This window comes from Octodon degus, unplaced genomic scaffold (assembly GCF_000260255.1).
Source record: "Octodon degus isolate 3935 unplaced genomic scaffold, OctDeg1.0 scaffold00072, whole genome shotgun sequence".
NCBI classification, from domain to species: Eukaryota; Metazoa; Chordata; class Mammalia; order Rodentia; family Octodontidae; genus Octodon; species Octodon degus.
Genome location: NW_004524648.1, coordinates 3,433,982 through 3,454,715, shown reverse-complemented (window position 1 = coordinate 3,454,715; position 20,734 = coordinate 3,433,982). Strand labels below are relative to the sequence as shown.

General features: G+C 39.0%; 1 protein-coding gene across 2 annotated transcripts; it reads right to left on the bottom strand.

The window, feature by feature from the left end:
* Nucleotides 1-326: 326 nt before the first annotated feature.
* Tmigd1 (transmembrane and immunoglobulin domain containing 1) lies at nucleotides 327-20,310 on the bottom strand. Of its 2 annotated transcripts, none has more exons than XM_023719975.1 (7): nucleotides 20,166-20,310; nucleotides 14,374-14,480; nucleotides 12,031-12,309; nucleotides 7,045-7,323; nucleotides 2,200-2,303; nucleotides 1,258-1,298; nucleotides 327-799 (listed from the first exon to the last, which is right to left on the bottom strand). In XM_023719975.1, the coding sequence occupies exons 2-7, from the start codon at nucleotides 14,453-14,455 to the stop codon at nucleotides 796-798; spliced, it is 789 nt and encodes a 262-aa protein (XP_023575743.1). In that variant the 5' UTR covers nucleotides 14,456-14,480; nucleotides 20,166-20,310; the 3' UTR covers nucleotides 327-795. The 2 variants fall into 2 exon arrangements, with proteins under 2 accessions (XP_023575743.1, XP_004635429.1); XM_004635372.2 differs by having other exon boundaries at nucleotides 14,374-14,477.
* Nucleotides 20,311-20,734: the final 424 nt, after the last annotated feature.

The window sequence follows — 20,734 nt, the reverse complement described above, 5'->3', positions numbered from 1 at the left end:
CTGCAATTTAAAGTTGATATGTATAGGAAGAGTACAGGCTGACTCATAATTACAACCAGGTCTATGCAAAGGGACTATTGAAAAAGAGGCAAAGGACATGCTGGCCAGACCGGCTCCACTCTTCTTCCCACATTCATTACCACCCAGAGCCACAGATTTTGTCACTGTTTCAACCATGGTATGATGATAAAAATAAAGAACTACATTGAGGTTTTCATAATACTAAATTTATTTCATGTAAAGGAGTATTTCAGATTGTGAGATTTTTACCCTTTTTACTTTCTTTAGTCCTAAGACTTTTTTTTTTTTTTCATATAGAATGATGGTAAAAGTGATCACTGATATTTCTTATGTCCTTCTCTGGAAAACTTAAAAAATTGATTACCCTTTTGGTTCTCCCACTTTAATTAAAAGTTTGGTGTGTGGTTTTTTTTATATTGCACTGATTTATGAAACCCAACTGCCTGCTAATATCTTACCTAGAAAAATACAAACCAAGTAGTAAATGGTTCCCAATCTAATTGAAAGAAATTTCAATGTATTAACATATTCTTTAAGCAGAAGACAACAAAATCTTTCTTTGAATTTTAAACACTTTTCTCCACAAAACTGCTCCATGAGAGTTATCATGTTAGTCATTACAACTACTGTAAATGATTAATGAAACACTTCTTCATAACCTCTGACAAGTTGACAGGGGTATATTTAATAATAGCAATAAATACAGATGGACTGCATACATTGAGGAGGTCCTGATATAGAACTCTTCCTGTATGAAATACCACCTCAGCTTTCTCATCTGAAATGAACCAAGAAATTAATTATAATGATGATCATAAGAATATGAAAAATTCAGAACAAAATCCAACCTCTCAGCAAAATGCCTTCATTCTTACTACCTCCTGCCTCCTTCATGTATTTTGGATATGTGGAGCTGACAGACTATAGGAAAGCTCCAAAGAGAAGGAATATTTGGGCTGAAAAATATAGCCCTGACCTAATTGGGAATTAGTAATACATCATGACTTTCCTCCAGGGTAAGCCCTCTTATTGGCTCTGTGTGGCAATACAGTTAGTTGCATAAGCATCGGCCAAACTTGTTAAGAGAGTAGGCGTAAGACCCAAAGGTGCTCTCAGCTCCAGGCAAGCTTCCAACATGCCTTCCTGTAACGTGAAGGCAGATTTTCCTCTGCTTTCTAGTCTGTAAACCCCTTTGCCTTTCTGCATGTCTCATCTCATCGCAGAAGGAGTACTTACAAGGCTGTATCTCTGTCAGGGTCTCTCTTCTTCATGCAGAACTAGAAGTAAACAAAACAAGAGCAATGAATGTGCCTGCTTTTCTAAAGCTCCCGGGGAAACATTGTGGATGTATCAAAGGGGCTTAAGAATCAGTGCTGTGGACATACAGCTACCTCTGCACTGGCCCAGGTCTTATGTCTTTGGCCACATTAATAGCTTTTATTGACCTTGGAGAAAATAAAACTCTTAATTAGGGTGCTTCCATGCTTAGATAGTGGGGTATTTCATTTTTCAATAGCAAAATTTGCTTTGGATTGGAACAAAGGTTAAGTTGAACTTCTTGCGAAACATCACTGTGCTGAATAACACTGAGCTATGTACTACCAGGAAGATGACCCTTGCTGAATGATGACCTCAGCAGAGTGGCTTTTCTTTAGAAGCATTTCTGCCATGTTTGCCCTCCTTCACCACTGAGTTAACTGGCAGAGTCAAGTGTGTGGCATTAATCTACACACAGATATATGCTGAATCACATTTGGCAGTGAGGTTAGCCACCCAACAACTCAAAGTCCAGCCCACTCCAGCCAGGGCCTGTGGCTGTACTCAAGAGGTGAACATGTGGAGCTCTCAATCCAGAGCAGATGTTCTTCCTGTTTGCTTATTGACTCACAGACAACCTAGTAACAATGAAGAGAAATTTTGAAGGAGGACAAATCAACTCCAAAGTCCCTAACACCAGAACTGTTTTTATTTAGGCCTCACTCATATTTACTTGTATTTTTTGAAAAGCTATACTTACAATATATGTATAACTTTCATTCTCATCAGCAATATTAATTTGTTTTATTTGCAATGCTTAAAACTCAGGACATTTTGCATGTAAAGCATGTACCCTACCACTGAATTATATCCCCAGCCCTTTAGATGGCTTTTAACCAAATTCCCAGAACACTTAGATACCTTCATTATTCTTTGCCTTCGTGCAAACAGTCCAAAGCACAGTGTCAGGAAGACTACAACACATGCAGCAATAATAGCTTCTACTGGTAGAGGCACAGTCTTATCTGGAAAAACAGAATGAAAATGAACATTTAGGTGCTTCTATCTTTTTCCCTTGCTTCTTTCTTTTCTCCTTTCCCTCATCCCAGTTGTTCCTTCCCTTTGAACAGTTTTGAAAGGAGCAGTTAATACTTACTTTTTTCTCCTTTTTAAGTTTTTATACCTTTTTTTGACCAATTTTGCATTCTTATATCTGGTAATCTGAACAACTAATTTGAAGACAACAATATACAATATAACAACCACTATTGAATTCCTATATTTTGTTTAGTGAATTCTATTAGTTTCTATTTTTTTTTAACTTTTATTATCTTTAAAACATAGATGCTTCTAACTTATGTGCTTCTAATATGTCCTAGACAAGATGTCTTGCACTTAATTAAGTCCTATTTAGTTAAGAATAGCTAACTGGAGAGATAGTGCAGCAGTCTAAGCACCTGCTTGGCAAGCGCAAGGACACAGTTTTGATCCCTGGTGTCACATGCCAGGCTGGCCCCAGAACTCCTGGTGCACTGTGCCAGCCACCTAAACCTCCCGGGAGTGGTGGTGCATGCCTGCAATCCCAGTGCTGGATAGGCTGAGACAGGAGGATCGCCATGAGTACAAGCTGCAGAGCAAGACCCCGTACCAAATAAATAAAAGACTTTTGAAAAATTAAGAAAAAAGAAAGGTTAAGTTACTTTTCCAAAGTCACAGAGCTAGTATAGGAGCAAGCTTTGAATTTGTTCCTTTGTAAAGAATACTTTATTATAAATAATTCCCTCAAAGAAAGTAAACAGTCTTGTTCTGAATCTTCCATGTTTACTACACAGAAAACAGAATCAGGCTAGTCAGTGGGTTTTTTTTGTTTGTTTGTTATTGTTGTTATTTAAAAGTCCCCAAAGATGTTATAAGGTACCATAAAAGGAGAAAGAGAGGGAGAATAGCTTTAGAGCAAGAAGACAAAGGATTGAGAGTTCTCTGGATTAGGGAGTGCTCTAGGAACAGTAGGGACAATGATCATTGTACTTCCACTGAGACAGTATGCCAACAGGGTGGGGAGACATTTTAGAAGGGGCTGCATGGTGTCCTTCAGGGAAATAGGACCTCCAGCATTAGCCTTCCCAATTTGACAAAGATTTTTCATATGTGTTAAATGATCATGGAAGTATCTACTTTTTTTTTTCTTTAATACTAAAAATTGAACTCAGGGCCTTCACATTGAACTACATCTATACTCTTTTATTTTTTATATTGATGCAGTCTCTCTAACTTGCTAAGTTGTTCAGACTGGACTTGAGCTTGCTATCCTCCTGCCTCTGCTTCCCATAGTATTAATTTTTTATATTTATTTATTTTTATTAATTTTATTGAAAAACAAATAACAATGAGACAGTTTCAAAACCTATTAGTAGGACAGTTTCAATAATTAATACATTGCTTATTGTTGTCTTCATAGTAGTTATTCATAGTACAAGATGCAGACATGATATCCTGTCCAAACACTATTTGTACAAATTTTTCTTCTCATTGAATTAAGAGAAAGTAGCTGTATATCTATCTTATTATATATATTTCACTACAAAATGGTTCTTCATTTATATCCCTTTTTTTTGGTTTAGTTTTGTTTCCCATAGTATTAAGATTATAGGTGTATGGGGCCAGGGAGATGGCTCAGTAGGATAAGCGCTTGACTGGCAAATGCAAGGATCTGAGTTCAATCCCCGGTTCCGCAAAAAAAAAAAAAAGATTATAGGTGGGCACCACTGTGCCAGTTTCAGGGTGTCTATAACCATTGTGGGTCAGGAAGACAACTTGGAAATGAAGCCCACTTCCTTATTTTCTGAGTACCAGGTAAACTCAGAGCCTGGAAAAAAGTATTTGCTCCAAAATACAAAATTAATCAAAGTGAATACACATTTAAACATCAATAAAATGTGATCATGTATCAACTATAACCCCTGCCAAATAATAATATTACAACCTCAAGAATAAAATTAACAACTTATTTATAATAAAATTAAGAATTTATACAAAGTATAAAACACCTTTCAAAACGTTTAAAGAGTCCCATGTAATGTGCTTTGTGTTAACATGTTTCAGATGATATGGGGTGAAATTCTCAAAAGTAAAAGTGCCAAGGACCAATGTAAGTTTTTCAATGAACTTGTCCAACACAGGAGTCTAATGCCAAAAGAGGAATGAAATGGGATCCTATTATGACTTAGACAAAATTTCAGGGATTTAAAGAAAATAGAATGTGCTACTAATTGTACAATTGAGCTTGTGGATTGAGGTGGAGTTTGTGGATGTACTGAGTGACTAATGTGCATTAAGTGCTATGCTTGACCCTGTGAAAGAATAGGACAGACATGGAAGGCTTCTACCCTCCGAAGCTCCTATTCTAGTGGATAAGACAGACATTAAACAAAGAAAAACTACAAAGAAGAAAGGGTCATGAGCTGACATATGAAGAGGGAAAGGTGGAAGAAGGGAAGAAGGGGATTTTTAGATAAATCTAATTTCAAAGCCAATGGCCTATATGCCGCGGATTAGGATGGAGACCAGTTAGGTTTTAATTATATTCTTCCCATTTGTTGCCAATTCCTCACAATTAATTTCAGGGGCTAATGGATTAAACATCCTTTACATTTTGCTTTTTATTATTTTCTTCTTTTTTGTTCTCTCCTCCCTTTTCTACTTTCTCCTGCCCCTTGGCTCCTCCTTTCCTTTTCCGTCCCCTCCTCTTCCCCTTTCTCTTCCTCCTTTATCTTTTGGGGCTGGGAATTAAACTCAGTGCCTCACACATGCTAAGAATAAGGTCTATTCCTGAACCCCAAACTTCTTTCATTTATACCCTCTATTAGCTATACCTAAAAGCTGTTTTCAGGAAAGTTGGGGTCATACCAGCCCTCTGGAGAAACCTTCCTCAGTGAGCCTCCTAGAAGCTCTGGCTCTATCATAGCCAGCTCTGGGGTTCACCAAGGACCTTATTAGGGATTGTATTCCATAGAAAGACATCAAAACAAAGGGGAAGCACAGCTGGGATGAATCAGAAAAGAAATCAGAATTCAGCCACAGGCTGGACTATTTTTACCTGGTGAAATAAAATGAAGACACATGCCACTGCTTTCATTTAATAAGCAAGCTGAGATAAAATGACCACACTGAATCATTTGATCCCAAGTTGATGTTGAAAAATGTAGCTAACTGTACCTCTCTCCCTTTTTGTTTTTATACTCTCAATTGTAACCAGACTTTGTGTCCCCTCCCCCTTATTCATTACAGCGAAATAATTCCAACACGTGGGCTAAATCTTGGGCTCAAGAAAAGCTCCATGATGTCATTTCCAGCTTTGCAGGGCCTCATTTAGAAACTTCCCCACTGTGCAGTGAAGCTGGGAGAGCCTTGTGGAAAACTTGGCTGTGAGCTTGAGCCCCAGAAAGCAGAGCACTTATGTTATGAAGGCAGCCAACAGCAAGGGAAATAACAAAGCAAGAAGAAAAACAAGTTGGTCTGGAAAAGCTCCACCCAAAATAAGTTTCTGCCCACCTGCAAGGCATAGAGCAATTATAATCTCTTTTTAACAAAAGGAATGCTATAATCCCCTAGTCTCCGAGTGGTCTTACAGCCAGTTAGGACCACGGTGTGATGCTGTCCTACCGTGCTTCTGTGGACCTGAGAAAAGTAACAAGTCAAAAGCTTCGAGATGATGGCCCTCCCACCACTTTTGTCCCAGGGATTCTTAGGTTATTATTTGGTTTTTAAAGCAAGTAGCCCCTACACATGCTATTGGTGCTCTGCAGGACAAATTATTGAACAGGACACTAGTCACAGTGATTGGAAATCACCCAACAGCAACTCTTCCTTCCCACCGGGCACTCTATTCATGTCCCAGATCCCTCTGGGTGGGCCAAGGGAGGAAGTAAGACATCCTACAGGCATAGCAGTTCATCATTTCTGGCAGGGATTCAGCTGGTTTCCTGAGGATTGGCAAGAATGGCAATGAGTGGGTACAGGGAGGCAAGTGACAAAATGAATAATTTCTAACAAGATGCAGGAGCCTCAGCCTGTTTGGCTGCTCCTTACATCCTGGCTCAAGACCAGAAAATGTGTGCATGAGCATTTTCTTCATCTGCTGCACCAGGTATCTTGCCTTTTCTTTTTATATGAGCAAGAAACATGACAAGGGAAAACACACAGAACTCCATTTGTTTTCTATTGTAACAGCAATGATAAAGCTGGGTAGATGACGCATAAAGCCACAAGAAAGAGCTTTATGATTTTGTTTCCCATTATTTTCCCTACCTTCTCTTCTCTTTAGCTTACAGGTTAGAATGTGAGAGGAGCAATTTTAGAGATCTATTTTAAAAAAATCTAGTCAGTATATTCCTGAAATCTCGTCTGTTTACTCATCAGACTGTGAGCTTAAAAGTCCACTTCCTACACACTTTGGTGTCCAAGATAATTTGTGGGAATACTCTTCCCTAAATAGCAACCAGAACTGCTTTCTTCATCAGGTTGTAGAAAGGACATTGGCTCAAACAGCAATGTTCTAATGTTCTATATGGAATAATTCTTTTGGGAATTATTTTTGGGATGGACTAGAATTTTTTGGTAGGAAATTCTCTGAATAAGGATAGTGAGCCAAGAAAATCACAGCTACTAATCATAATTGTAGTCATAAGTTGTGGTCGCCAAGTATATGTACTGAGCTTCTATTCTAAGTTTTGTCCTATCCTGGGTATTACTTTAAAAGAAAGTTACCGTTAACAACCAGTTGAATGTCCATGGTCTCCATTTTCAGAGGTGAACTTGCAATACAACTGTAGGTTCCATGGTCCGATTTCTTGACTTTGGTGATTGACAGCTGAAAAGATTCTCCTGTCTGTTGGATTGTGTGGCGATTCTTCTCTAATATCAGGATGCTGTTGTTTTTGTGCCATATCATTTGAGCCTGTGGGTTGGATTTCACGTTGCAAACCAAGTTCACATCATCATCTTCTTCAACTGTTCGGAAGTTGTTTCCACTTAGGGAAGGTGGATCTGTAAGACTCAAGCATTTAAGTTTAGTTAGAAGAGAAAGGTCTTCCTTCAGTCTGTCTCATTTGACAAAAATGTACTGGGTACATACTATGTGCCAAGTAGTGGGCTAGTAACCAGGGATAAAATGGTAAATAACAAATTCTAATCACAAAATTCACAGAATTTTTAACCTGGAGAAGACAAACTAGAAATCAGTATATGATTATGAGCATCATACATATGGTAATGAATCGATAACAAATGGACAATTTGTAGCACTACCCAAGAGTATAGACTTGTTTCTTTGCTCTCAAAGAGTTGGCATAATAAGCCAATCTATGCTAGGGTTGAATAAAATAGTAAATACTAAGAATGTGGGCACTGTGGTCAGCCCTAATTCCATCTGCACCACTTAGACTGATTGTGAGACAGCCAAATAACTGTTAAGCTCTCAGATTCCTCATCTTCAAAAGATGAGATAATAAACTGCATGTGGTGGCACATGCCTATAATCCCAGCATTCGGGAAGCTGAGGCAGGAGAATTGTTGCAAGTTCAAGACCAGCCTGGTCTATGAAGTGGGTTCAAGCCCAACCAGAGCAGAGGGGGGGGGAGGGAGGGAAAGGGAGAGGGAGAGGAAGAGGGAGAGAGAGAGAGAGAGAGAGAGAGAGAGAGAGAGAGAGAGAGAGAATATGAGAATAATGCTGACTTCATGAACTGCTGTGATGATCGAATGAAATAATCTCTGTGAAGATTTTAGTATAGTGCTGGCTACTATTATCATTAAGGTGCTTTTTGAAGGCTACTCATACATCCTATTTTTGCATTTGATCCAGACCATGTTTGGTATAGGCACATATTTATTATGCACATTTGCATTTCCTTCATGAGCTTCTGGAAATAAAGGCCTCCTCCCAGGAGGTATTCCAATTATGACAATCCTAGCATTTACAGAAGGTTGGTGGGTCCCTCTAATGCCTATAAACAACTCCTTACTCTTGCCAGGATAAGAAGGGTTGTAGATCCATAGATAGCCAGACACATATGATCTTTGCCAAATAATTCCAACTCTTACCTTCCAGCGAGACTTTCCAGTATCTAGGGGGAGAAATGGCTGAGCTAACTTTCCCCTCTTATCTATGTCCCTTGCATTTTGGGGTAAAGACGCAGAAGGTCAATAAAGTCATTTAGAAGTGAGTGGGCAGTAGAAAAGAGGTAGATGTGAAGGAGAAAAAAGGAACTTGTATAATTTGCACACTGAATAATTAGACCCTGAGTAGGCTGTGCTATGAATAACTTTCTCAGAAGAACGACATTTTGTTGCTCTTTGGAATGAGCTTGAATTCTGTATCCATATCCAACAGGGAAGTTAGATGGTATTCAGATATATAGAAAGCTACTGGAGTGAAGAACATGCCAAATAGAACAGTTCCATTTGGGGGAAGATCTTATTAGCTATTCATGTTAGCTATTTAAAATAATGTTTGAGCATGTCAGGTACATGGGAATTTTCCCTTTTTAAAAATATCAGTGCATTTCAAATCCTCTTTGACTCTAGCCTAATCTCATCCTAATTCCCAGAGATACCTGCTGCTGTAAACTTGGGGTAAATCCTTCCAGATCTTTTAGAAATAGTTTTATATACATAGTATACCCACAAAAATATTGTACTGTTTTAGGAGCACAGGAAAGTCTTACACAAAAGACATCATCCTCTCAATAACTTGCACATTTTTAAAATATAGTTACATTGAACCACAAAGATCTAGCTTACTGGTTCAGAGTAATATAGTATAATATGGGACACCTTATTTTATTTTCCTTTGTTTTGTATTTAGTACAGGGTCTCACTAAGCAGCTTGGACTTGTAGTGATCCTCCTTTTTTCAGGCTCCCCAGTGCTGGGATTACAGACATTTGCCACCACACCTGAGCTCAATGGCCAGCATGCCTAATCCAGGGCAGCACATGGTGCAGGATATCAAAACCCAGTGCCTGCGCTTGCCTAAGCAGGTGTTTAGTATGCTGAGCTATCTCACCAGCCCAGTATGCCTTATTTTAGTTTCATGGACATTAGGTTAATTTAATTTTTTTAAATAAAGAATAATTTATTTTTTAAAATAATGTAAAATAATGTTTATGTTGGTTTTGGTTTTTTACTTTGTGGAAAAAAGTATAAAAAATTTCATAACAAAATATTAGGAAAATAACAACGGTACATTTTTTTCTTTAAATCAGAGTACAAGATATGTGCTTAAAAAATTCTCCAAATGATACTAGCACAAATCTTTCCCTTCAATGAACTAAGAGAAACTAGTAGGGTAACTATCTTGTATTTTGAGTTTTTCTTTCCCTTCCTTCCTAGTTCCTTTTTCCTTTAGAACAATTTCTTCCAATTTCACAACATCTATTGTGCGTTTTGAACCATATTTACCCTTTCAGTTTCTCACCGCAGGGAGGCAATACAATACACATGCAAGTCTGATTTATTTTACTTTGGTTATTTTAATTTTAAATATGTTAAATAATGCTATGATAAATATTCTTCCACATACCTCTGTATATCCACATGCGTGATGCTGGATCATGCCAAAGGCACATTTAAATTTTGATAGGTATTGCAAAACAAGTGGTTTCAGTTTATGTGTTGAACAAGAGCATAAAAGAGAATCTGTTTTTTCACACCCTCCTCCATATTGCACGTTATCAGGTCCCCATCAGTATTTGTGTGTGTGTGCCTGTGTTCCTGCATACACGCTACACATTTAATCCAGGGTCTCACATGTACTAAGCACCCGTGGGCTGCACCCCAGCCCCTCTTCTTAGTCCTAGATCTGCTCTTTATAATATTCATAATAATTCCTTTGGATTGTAATATGACGTTCCTGTCACTTTTATAGGCTCATTTTGATTTATTAGTTGATGAGTTTATGTCAGCTATTGTCACAATGAATCACTGACCAATTTGATACATATGTATGTATCAGACATATATGTTGAACAATTATATTTAGAAGGTTATTGTGAGGATGATTTTAAAAGTGATTTGAGGCTGGGAAACAAAACAATTTCAGTAAGTCACCAGCTCATATTTTTTGGCATTTCTGCCATGTCTCACTTAAGAGGATTCCATGGGAGGAATACTAAATTAGGAGACCAGGTTGGGACTTGAGGGACTGTTCTGGCCTCAGTTCCAGCTATGATTTGGGCTCTCAATCTGGGCCTCAACTTCCTCACTTTAGCTGGATTACAAAACATCCCGGCTCTCTGATTGTCTTGGGTTCTATCAAAATAGCCAGGAGACAACATGTTAAAAAATAGATCTTTATCAACTCACTTAAAATGAAAAATAAAAGCTCATTTGCTTGGGAACATACAAATTATTCACTTAGAAATTTCAAAATGGGATGTGAGGATTTTCCAGGGCTCAGTCACTTAGTATTTGTTCCACTTATGCATCTCATTAGATTTTCATTGAACAGTTGGCTGAGCTCACTGACTCAAATGCCTTTGACCTTATTACTATGTTCCAAGCCCAGAGTTCTTCCTACCAAATCATATGCTCCTTCACTTTAATTCCACCTTCCACCTCCACCATCCACACCTCCATTATACAGAGCCAGCTTCAACCCACATGACCACCCCTGTAGTATCATTTGGTAGTGTTTATGTATGTAATTCCATTAGTGTAAAACCTGCAACTGAATATTTGAAGAGTTTCCCCTTTTCAGGTTTAAAGTGATATTAAATGACCCCCCTCCCATGTAGGTCTTCCTAGTCAGAATACAAAAGCTAGGAACAACAAAGGAAAGATTGATAATCTTAAATATATAAACATGAAGGTTTATGCCCCCACCCAAAAAAAAAAGCCTATAAAATTGTCCAGGGGTAGGATGTAGCTCAGTGGTAAAGTACTGGTCTAGTATACTTCAGGGCTTGAGATCAATCCCTAGCACTGAAAACAAATTTTTCAAAAACAAATAGTAGCCAGGTATGGTGGTACACACCTATAATCCCAGCACTTGGGAGGCTGAGGCAAGAGGATTAGTGAGTTCAAGGCCAGTTTGAACTACATAGTAAGACCCTATCTCCAAAACAAAACCCAAACAAAATAAATAGGAAAGCCAGACATGATGGCTCATAACTAATCCAGCTACATGGAAGACTGAAGCAGGAAGATTACCAGCTTAAAGGCAAGCCTGTGCAACTTGGTGAGACCTTCTCAAAATTAAAAAAAAAAAAAAAAAAAAAAAAGCAATCTCAGTACTCCCTTCTCTCAATCTCCATTACTGACAAAATACATAGAAGAACTACTTGCAATCCAAAGTGCCCATGAGCTAATTTCCTTAATTTATAAAGCCTTCATACAAATTAATGAGAAAAAGGCCAATATCCTAATAGAAAAATGTTAAGACCATCAGCAAGGTATTTCACAGGACATACGAATAGCCAATACATTTATGAACTTATTAAAAATGAGGTGAATGCCCTCATTCTTAATTCTCAAGATGAAAATAGAATCAAATGTAACTAGCAGATAGTGCTGGAAAAGGTATGGGGTAGGGAGTAAATGCTGAGGCAAGAGGCTTAGTGTGAGCTCAAGGCCAGCCTGAACTACATACTAAGACCCTACGGGAGCATCAATAGGGCAAACCAACACTCAGAGTGCAACCACTTGACATAGTACAGACAGCACAGATGGACTGACCCTGTATTCTCCCTTCACTCACAAGTGACGTTCAGCACCACTGAGATGGACACCATCTGATCACTCTGTAGCTTGCAGGTGAAGCTGACTCCGTTGTCATCTTCACTGATGGAAGAGATGCAGACAGAGCTGGAGTTGATTTTATTTCCAGCTTTCAAACCCACTCTTCCATCATCCCGGTACCAGAGGAGTTCTTCATCTCTGGTGTGGTTATGAACGGCACATTCCAAAGATTCCTCAACACCAGTTTGAGTGTCCAGGATATAGTTCTCAGTTTTACCATTCACAGTTAAAACAGAACCTGGAAGTATAGAGAGAAACTATTAACATATGCAGAGTGCACGAGCTAGATATCTATTAATAGGGGGTTGGTTAAATTAATCATGCTTCATCAGTGTGATAAAGTTAATTCTCATCAATCAAAAATAGTCAAATAGTGCTGTATGATTTTTACAAGGAAAGAGCCTCCAAAATGTACTTTTTAACTAAAAATGAAAAATTTTATTTACTTAGTTACCAAATTTTGCTGCACATTAGAAATACTTGGAGATTTTTAAAAAGTCATACTGCCAGTATCTCTCACCCCCAGACATCTGATTGACTGATAGGAATGTAACCTCAGACTTGAGCATTGTTTGTTTTGTTTTTTTGAGTCAGGGTCTTGCTACGTAGCTCAGGCCAACCTTAACTTATTATGTAGCTAGGGATGCCCCTGAACTTGAGGTGAGCCGCCTGCCCTCAACCTCCCTATTGCTTGGATTACAATCCTGTGCCACCATGCCTGGAAGCCTTCGACTTTTTAAAATCCTTCCTAGTGGTTCTAATGTACAAAAAACTTTGAGAACCACGGGGTTAGAAATAAAAAATGTACAGAATAGTTCCAAAATGATTGTAGAAAAATTGTCTATATGTTAACTAGGATTGATTTAATAAAATAGAGGAAAAAAAGTGGAGAATAACCAGACTTCACTCACTTATTTCAAGGAGTTAGAAGTAGGAAAAAGCAAGGGAGTAGGGTTAGGAAGATAAAGAGAAAAAAGAATCATAGCAAAATAGAAAAATATTTAAGGCATAACATTAGAAGGAAAGACAGAATATGAATCGCATCTCATAATTAGTATAAGTGTATCCAAGCAAAATGAAAATGGGCCAAAACTGATTTAAAAACACTTTTTTTTCTTTTTTCTTTCTTTCTTTTTTTTAATGTGTTTAGTACAGGGTGTACAGGGTACAGGATCTATAAGGTCTCACGACACAGATCAGACTTGTAGTGATTCTCCTGTTTTCAGCCTCCCAAGTGCTGGGATTAGGCCACCATGCCTAGTCTCAATTGCCACCTCAGTGCACCCCAGGAGAGGGGCCAGCACAGCAGGCCAGAGATTGAACCCTGGCCACTGCGCTCTGCCTAAGCAGAGAGAACACTTTTCCGATTAGATGATAGATTATGGGCTAATTTGATCTTGCATTTCTGATGTTTTAATAGTTTTGGAAGTATAGCTTTTATAAAATAGTTTTGGAAGTATAGCTATCTATAAAAGTATAGCTATGGAGATATTTATATCTCCATAAAGATGGAGAAAAGGGTTGGGGCTATAGCTCCCCATGGTAGAGTGCATGCTTACCATATGTAAGGCCCTGGGCTCAATGTTCAGGACCACAAAAAGTTAAACAAGCAAACAAACAAAAAATATCCCCAAATAAAAACTCTCCCAAATCCTATCATCCATAAGTAACCATTCAATGTTTTGGTGTATACTGTTCCAATTTACTAGAAAATATTAGGCAATGATCCCATTACTTTTATCAATAGATTTTTTTTAACTTACTTTTTTTTCATTTATGTATTTGGTACAAGGTCTCACTATGCAGCTCAGACTCATAGTGATCCTCCTGTTTTCAGCCTCCCCAGTGCTGGGATTACAGGCATGCGTCACCATGCCTCGTCTTGGTGGCCCAGCTCAGTATGCCCCGGGGAGCAGGGCTGGCACAGTGTGCGGGACCCAGGATGAACCCTGGTCCCTGCACTTGTCAAAGCAGGCACTTAATCTACTGAGCTATCTTGCCGGCCCTTTCTTTTTGAGACATGGCCTCATTACAAATTACCCTGGCAAGCTTTAAACTTGGCTCCCCAAGTACTTAAGATTACAAGCCTTTCTTTCTTTCTTTCTTTCTTTCTTTCTTTCTTTCTTTCTTTCTTTCTTTCTTTCCTTCTTTCTTTCTTTTATTTGGTGCTGGGGATTGAAACTGGGGCCTTGAACATACTAGGTAAATGGTCTACCACTAAGCTACATCCCCAGCCTTTGATCATTTTAAAAATCCCAGATGTTTCTTATCTATGAAGAGGCCAAAGAGAGTATTAACTTACTTGTTGTCTTGGATGGCAAAAATAAAATCACCACAAGAAGAAATCTGCATATTTGCAATAGGTCTCTGCTCTTCCATGCCATCTTTAATAAACTGAAGTTAAACCTGCTGGGGGGAAAGAGTGCAGTTCATTTGCACTTTGGTCTATAATGAGTTTATGAATCTTCTTCCTGTCTATTTGCTATTTAAAATAAAGTGCCAGATGAGTCATCCCAGCTATAACGGTAATACTTCTAGTTTTTAATTAAACAATGCTGATCCAAGTCAGTTCAAAGTACTTCTGGTATTAAGAACTCTTTCAAGGCAACAAAAAGAAAATCACAAGGAGATACAGTAGGCTGAAAGATACAGGACAACCCAGAGAAGGTAAAACCAGTCTTCCCTAGAAAATCTGATAGAATGTCATTTTCACAGGAAAAGAAATGAAGCCAACTTTATTCTCAGATAGTCTTTTTTTTTTTTTAAATGTGGGGGGGGCAGCTCAGCCCACCAGGGGGCGGGGCTGGCTGGCATGTGATGCTGGGGGATTGAACCGTGGTCCCTTGCTTTGCTGCTAAGCTTGTTCTAAGTAGCTGCTTTAGACCACTGAGCCATCTCACCAGCCCTCAGGTAGTCTTTACTAACCAAAGTCATTATTGTTTTGAAGGACCCTCTCTGGTCATTTTTGGAAAGTTGCTCTCTGATAATAGAGAATAAGATCCCATAGATTCCAAAGGTATCTATTCAGGAAGGACTCATTGGAAACATGGGCTCTAGTTTTAAAACTTGTTATCTTTGCACCTCTCCTTAATATTCTTTCCGGTAGCCCAGTGTGGACTAAAAATAGTACATAATCAAGGCCACCTTTCTCCCCTTTTTTGTGCTTTTGCTTTTATATACCTCTCCCTAAGATATTGTCTACCTCAATCTGGAAAAAAAAATATGTATCCTTTACTTCCTTTCAAGAATACCATTATGGCCAAAGATTTATCTTAGTCGTAAAGCACTTGCAAAGCATGTTCAAGGTTCTGGGTTTACTCCCCAGCACTACAAAACATAGTATTTCTGTAAAATATAGTAGAAACACATACTATGCAATTGCATTGTCACATGTGTCCTTTCAATCACAGTTAAGCCCTACAACCACCTTGTTGAGGTAGTTTCTTTTTTTCTTTTTATGTATTTACTACAAGGTCTACAGGATCTCACTACATAGATCGGACTCATAGTGATTCTCCTGTTTTTAGCCTCCCAAGCATTGGGATTACAGTGTGCATCACCACACCCAGTCTCAATCACGGTCTCAGTGTGCCCCTGGGGCGGGGCAGGCTCAGCAGCCAAGAATTTATTTTTTTTTTATGAAAAGCACATTATCTTCATTAATATCAAAAGTATTCATAATTTAAAAAATTAAAAATGACTAACCATAGAGGGTTAAATAAAATAAGTGATGACTTATTTTTTAATGGAATACCATGAATTGGAGGAGTAGGACTAGGGATTGAGTCTAGGACCTTTGCACTAAACTACAACCCCAGCCATTTTTACTTTTTTTTTTCTTTGGCGGAACCAGGGATTGAACTCAGGCCCTTCCGCTTGCCAGGCAAGCACTTATTCTACTGAGCCATCTCCCCAGCCCCCATTTTTACTTTTTTGAGGCAGAATTCAGCCAGGTTTTCCAGTTTGGGCTTGAACTTGCGCTCACTTTTCTCAGCCTCCCAGAGTGGTGGGATTACAGACATTCCCCACCATGTCCAACTTCAATGTTCTTAAGGTTAATGACATGAAAAGATAATACAGTAGTAAGTTGTCATGGTCTGTGTCTGTCCCCCCAAAGCCTTATGCAATCATGGGGTGGACTTCTAGAGGCTGTGACTAATTCATGATCCAATGCTAGGACCATGGGTTCGGGACTGCTACACCCACCCTGGGGCAGACAGCCTGTATACAGTACAATGAAGGAAGGAAGAGAAGCATGCTCTGTCTCTGAGCAGCCAAGAATTGAACCCTCTCCACTGTGCCTGCCTAAGCAGGTGCTTTAGTCCAGTTAGCTATCTGGCTGGTCCCTGTTGAAGTAGTTTCTAAAAGTTTAGAGAGATGATGCAATTTGCCCAAAATCCTACCGATGATAACTGCCAAAAGGAATATTCAAACCCAGGACTCCCAAGGTAAAGCTCTTACTCAAACTCTTGCTTATATTAATAATCTCTTCCTCGTAAGATGTCAGTCATCCTTTCCCTTCCTGGCTACGCCATTGATCTTGGCAATTTGCAGTGTTATCCCCTTAACATGGGTATTAACTGTCAGGACCCAAAATACATGTAAGACCACTCTGGGGCGCCTCTGTGCCTCCCCTGTCTCAGGCCCATCTAGTTAAGAGCAAGTTTTAGTCCTGCCAGGATCACCCCCTCTGGCTGGCAAGCCTGCATCAATCTTTTAATATAATTCAACCAGTACTAATATTATTTTATAATTTAAAATTTTTGTCCAAGATATTTCTGCCACACTGTGATAATCATTTCATAATTTGACCATTAATAGTTATCTCCAAGACTCTCCACAACAGTTACTTAACAAAAACTGAGATGTGGGCTTCTTGGCAGACTTACCCCATAGCCATCCCCTTGTAAAAAAGAGAATTGATGTCTTTTTTTCCCTTCCTCTCAACCAAAACATCAACTTTCATAATGAATTTACCTCACTTGACTGTTTACCTTCTCTATAGGATAGGTTTCCCACTTACCTGCCGAGCTCTGAAAAAGGAGACTCCCTTGCCCTTCTGTTCTCTGCCTGGGACCCTGAATTCTGTCCTTGTTACCATCCTTTATAATACTTGAATTTGAACACTTTATGACAGTAAGGTCAAATAAATAAGGTAAATTGGGTTCAAAGTCTATTTCTCTTTATGGATTCTTAGAGAAGACAGTAATTAGGAAAGACATCTTCTTAAGATCTAAGTTTTCCTGTGTACCTAGGTTACTAGGTGGGGCTGGATATTACTAACAGGGATGTAATGTTCTACGGAAGCCTGAACTTATGCAAAAAATGTGTAGCACATCTTGCTTCATTTAGTCATGTTCAAGTGAGATGATTGTGCTTTTACAATCTGATAGCTTAGAGATTGTGATAGGACGAGTCTAAGGAGAGATTTGACTTTCACAACAGTCAAATATTGGAAGACTACACACAATTGAAATAATGCTGAAGAAGAGAGCCTAGTGTGGAAACTGTACCAAGCCAGGCATGGTAGATCATTTTAGTTCCTTCAGGCTCTCATCTAATTGGGGAATCCTTGCATTAAACTCTCAAAAATTAGCAGTTGGTAGTAACTTGTTTTATTAATAAAAAACATATGTTCATGGTATTATAACCAATGCAAAAATGTTATGTAACAAGTGTTATTGTGCCCATGTGTATCAAAATAGAAGAATATTTATGGTTGTCCATATATTTTAGCACATTGGTTAAATACACCAGAGATCTGTTGCTTACTAGCTACGTGACTGTGAAAAGTTGCTTAACCCCTGTTGAACTTCAGGTTCTTGATCAGCGCTATGGGCATGATGATAGTTCCCTCCCTGCAGAGTTGCCATGAGGAGGAAATGAAATGGAACATGTAAGGCTGCGGCACAGTAAGCCCTTATTAAGCAATAATTACTTATTATTAAGATAGGCTGGGTTGGGTATAGTGAACAAGCAGAGCCTCACTATAACATTGTTCAAGTAAGGCTCATCACTAAGAGCCACTCCTGTTGGTTGGGGGCAAGCTCCCCCAAGCAAGTTTTGAGTTTGTTTCTCTGTGGATCCAAGAGCAATGTGTTGTACTATTTTCATTTAAAAATAAATTTAGCACTGGACTGGTGTCTTGGTTCTCGGTACCTCCAAAGCAGACACTCAGACAAAGCTTTGAGCAGTTTTTTTTTTTTAAGGCAAACTCAGGAAGCATAGAAAGTAAGATAGGAGAGGGAAGAAAAGTGATACAGGATATATTAATGAACAAGTTACTACTGTGGGGAAATGTGCTGTGGAGCCTTCCAGAAATTCAGTAGAATACTCAAAATCCATTCATTGTGGGGAAATGAGCTTGAGTATTTATCAATCAACTTCTTTATTGTTTGAGGGACACTTGGAATGTTGACTCCCTAGCACTTCTAGCCTATCCTGTGAGGGCAGAGCATACGCACTCAAGCCAGCCAAGAATGTCAAGAAAAAATACACTGGAAGTGTGTGTGGATATGTGAATAAATGGAATCTGTTAGGAGCTAATCTCTGTGTAGGACAAGAAGTCAGTAGGAGACCAACAGCAACTTTTATAACTTTGTAGGTGATGCTAGAAAATAATGGTTAATTATTTGTAGGTGTGATTATGGTTTTGAAGTTATATAGGAGAATATCCTAATTCTCAGAACAGGCCTGCTGAAATATTTGAGGGTTGAATGGTGTGACAACTACAGTTAGCTTTCAAACCATTTTGCAAAAATAGGGCTAGAAATCTAGCTCAGTGGTATAGTATGTACCTAGCACACATGAGGCCCTGTATTTAATCATAATCATAATCAATAAACACACAAAATATAACAAATATTAACTAACATCTACTGAATCTGCACAAGAATATATAGATCTCTTTTTTTCAGTACTGGGGATCAAACTCAAGACCTTGCACTTACCTGGCAGCCACTTATGCTGCTAAGCTATATCCCCAGCCAAGGAATGAATAGATCTTCATTGTACTATTCTTTCTGTATGAATAGTACTATATTCTTTCAGTATATAGCATTTCACTGTACTATATTTTCTGTAAGTTTGACTTTTTATAACTAAAATGTTGAGGAAATGTACTTGGCCAATTTTTATTGTGTATTTTTTATGTTCTAAGTATTCTAAATATTGGGGATGTCAGTCCCACCTAAGCCAATATGGTGGCTTTATCTTGAATTAGGGAAGGAGGCTTCTAAAGTTACTCTACTGCCATCTGTGGAAAATTGTTGTAATAACTCTACAAAGCTATGATATCTACAAGATGAATGGTGCTCCACAGACTCTACAACATGAAATGGACACCTTGGGAGTGACACGAATGAGTAAGATAAAGCTTCGGGCATTCATGAGTGAAAAAAATGAATAATGACAGTCAATAGCACTGTCGAGTGCCCTCAGGTGCTGAAGAGGGATTTCTTTCCAGTATGAAAAATGGTAGCATGGCATCACTTTTGCAGAGACAAAGGAATGATATGCTTGTCTAAGCACATCTCTAGAATATTTTTTTCCTATAACTGACAGGGAGAAGTTTTTCTAAAAGTATTTAAGCATAATAGTTAACTACTAAATTTAAGTGATTTAGCTGGATGGACTATTAATAAAGTTCAGGGCTGGGAATATAGCTCAGTGCTAAAGTGGTTACCTAGCATGCACCAGATCTTAAGTTGAATTCTGGCATCACAAAAATAAAATAAAATAGAGCCTAATGCTTCATATCCTCTACAAGTAGCTTAAGCTCAGAGTGAGAGAGGAAGGGCAGCCGTGAGTCTGAAAATTCCAGGGATAGACACCCATCTGCTGCACATTCTCCAGGCTCTGGACTTTTGGAAAGGTAACTGAGAAGGGAGTCTAGGAACTGGCACCCATTACTTTTTGATTAAGGTGAGTATAAAAATTATGAAGAGACTCCCACAGGCAAGCCAGACCCTCCTGTGTCACCACTGCCCTGGCCTCCGTGGCAACAGTCCCAGCTCTGCTATGTGTAACCCAGCCAGGTAGGAGGGAAGAAGAACATGCAGAAAGAGACAAGAAAACCATAGCCAAAAACCATACTTTTAAGAAGAGTGTCACTGCTGGACCCCGCCAGTCTCCTGATGTCCAGGTCTGTGTCTTTGTGGTTATATCAGGCTCCTTCCTAACAGCCACACATGCTGGAGCTGAGTGGACAGAGCAGGGAGCAGCAGCCTGGTTCCATGAACAAGGAGCAGGCTGAGAGAATACAAAGAGAATTTGAATCACCTGTCATAAAACAAACAAATTGGGCCCACCCCCTCTTAAATGGGCCAGCACCCTTGGGACGGCCTTTTCCCGGGATTTCCAGCCCTTCAGAGAAGAGAGAAGTATCAACTTTGCCCTATTCCCAGAAAAAGAAGAGCTTCCTTTCCTCCTCCCCTTCTCTCTCTCTCTGTCTCTCTCTTTGTCTGTCTGTCTGTCTGTCTGTCTCTCTCTCTCTCTCTCTCTCTCTCTCTCTCTCTCCTTTCGGGGTCCCATGCTTAGCATGCACAAAGTCCTGGATTCAGTACCCAGCAACACACACACACACACACACACACACACACACAATCACTTCAGGGAATATCAAGGTACTTTCCTCCATCAATTTGGTAATCTCACCATTAATG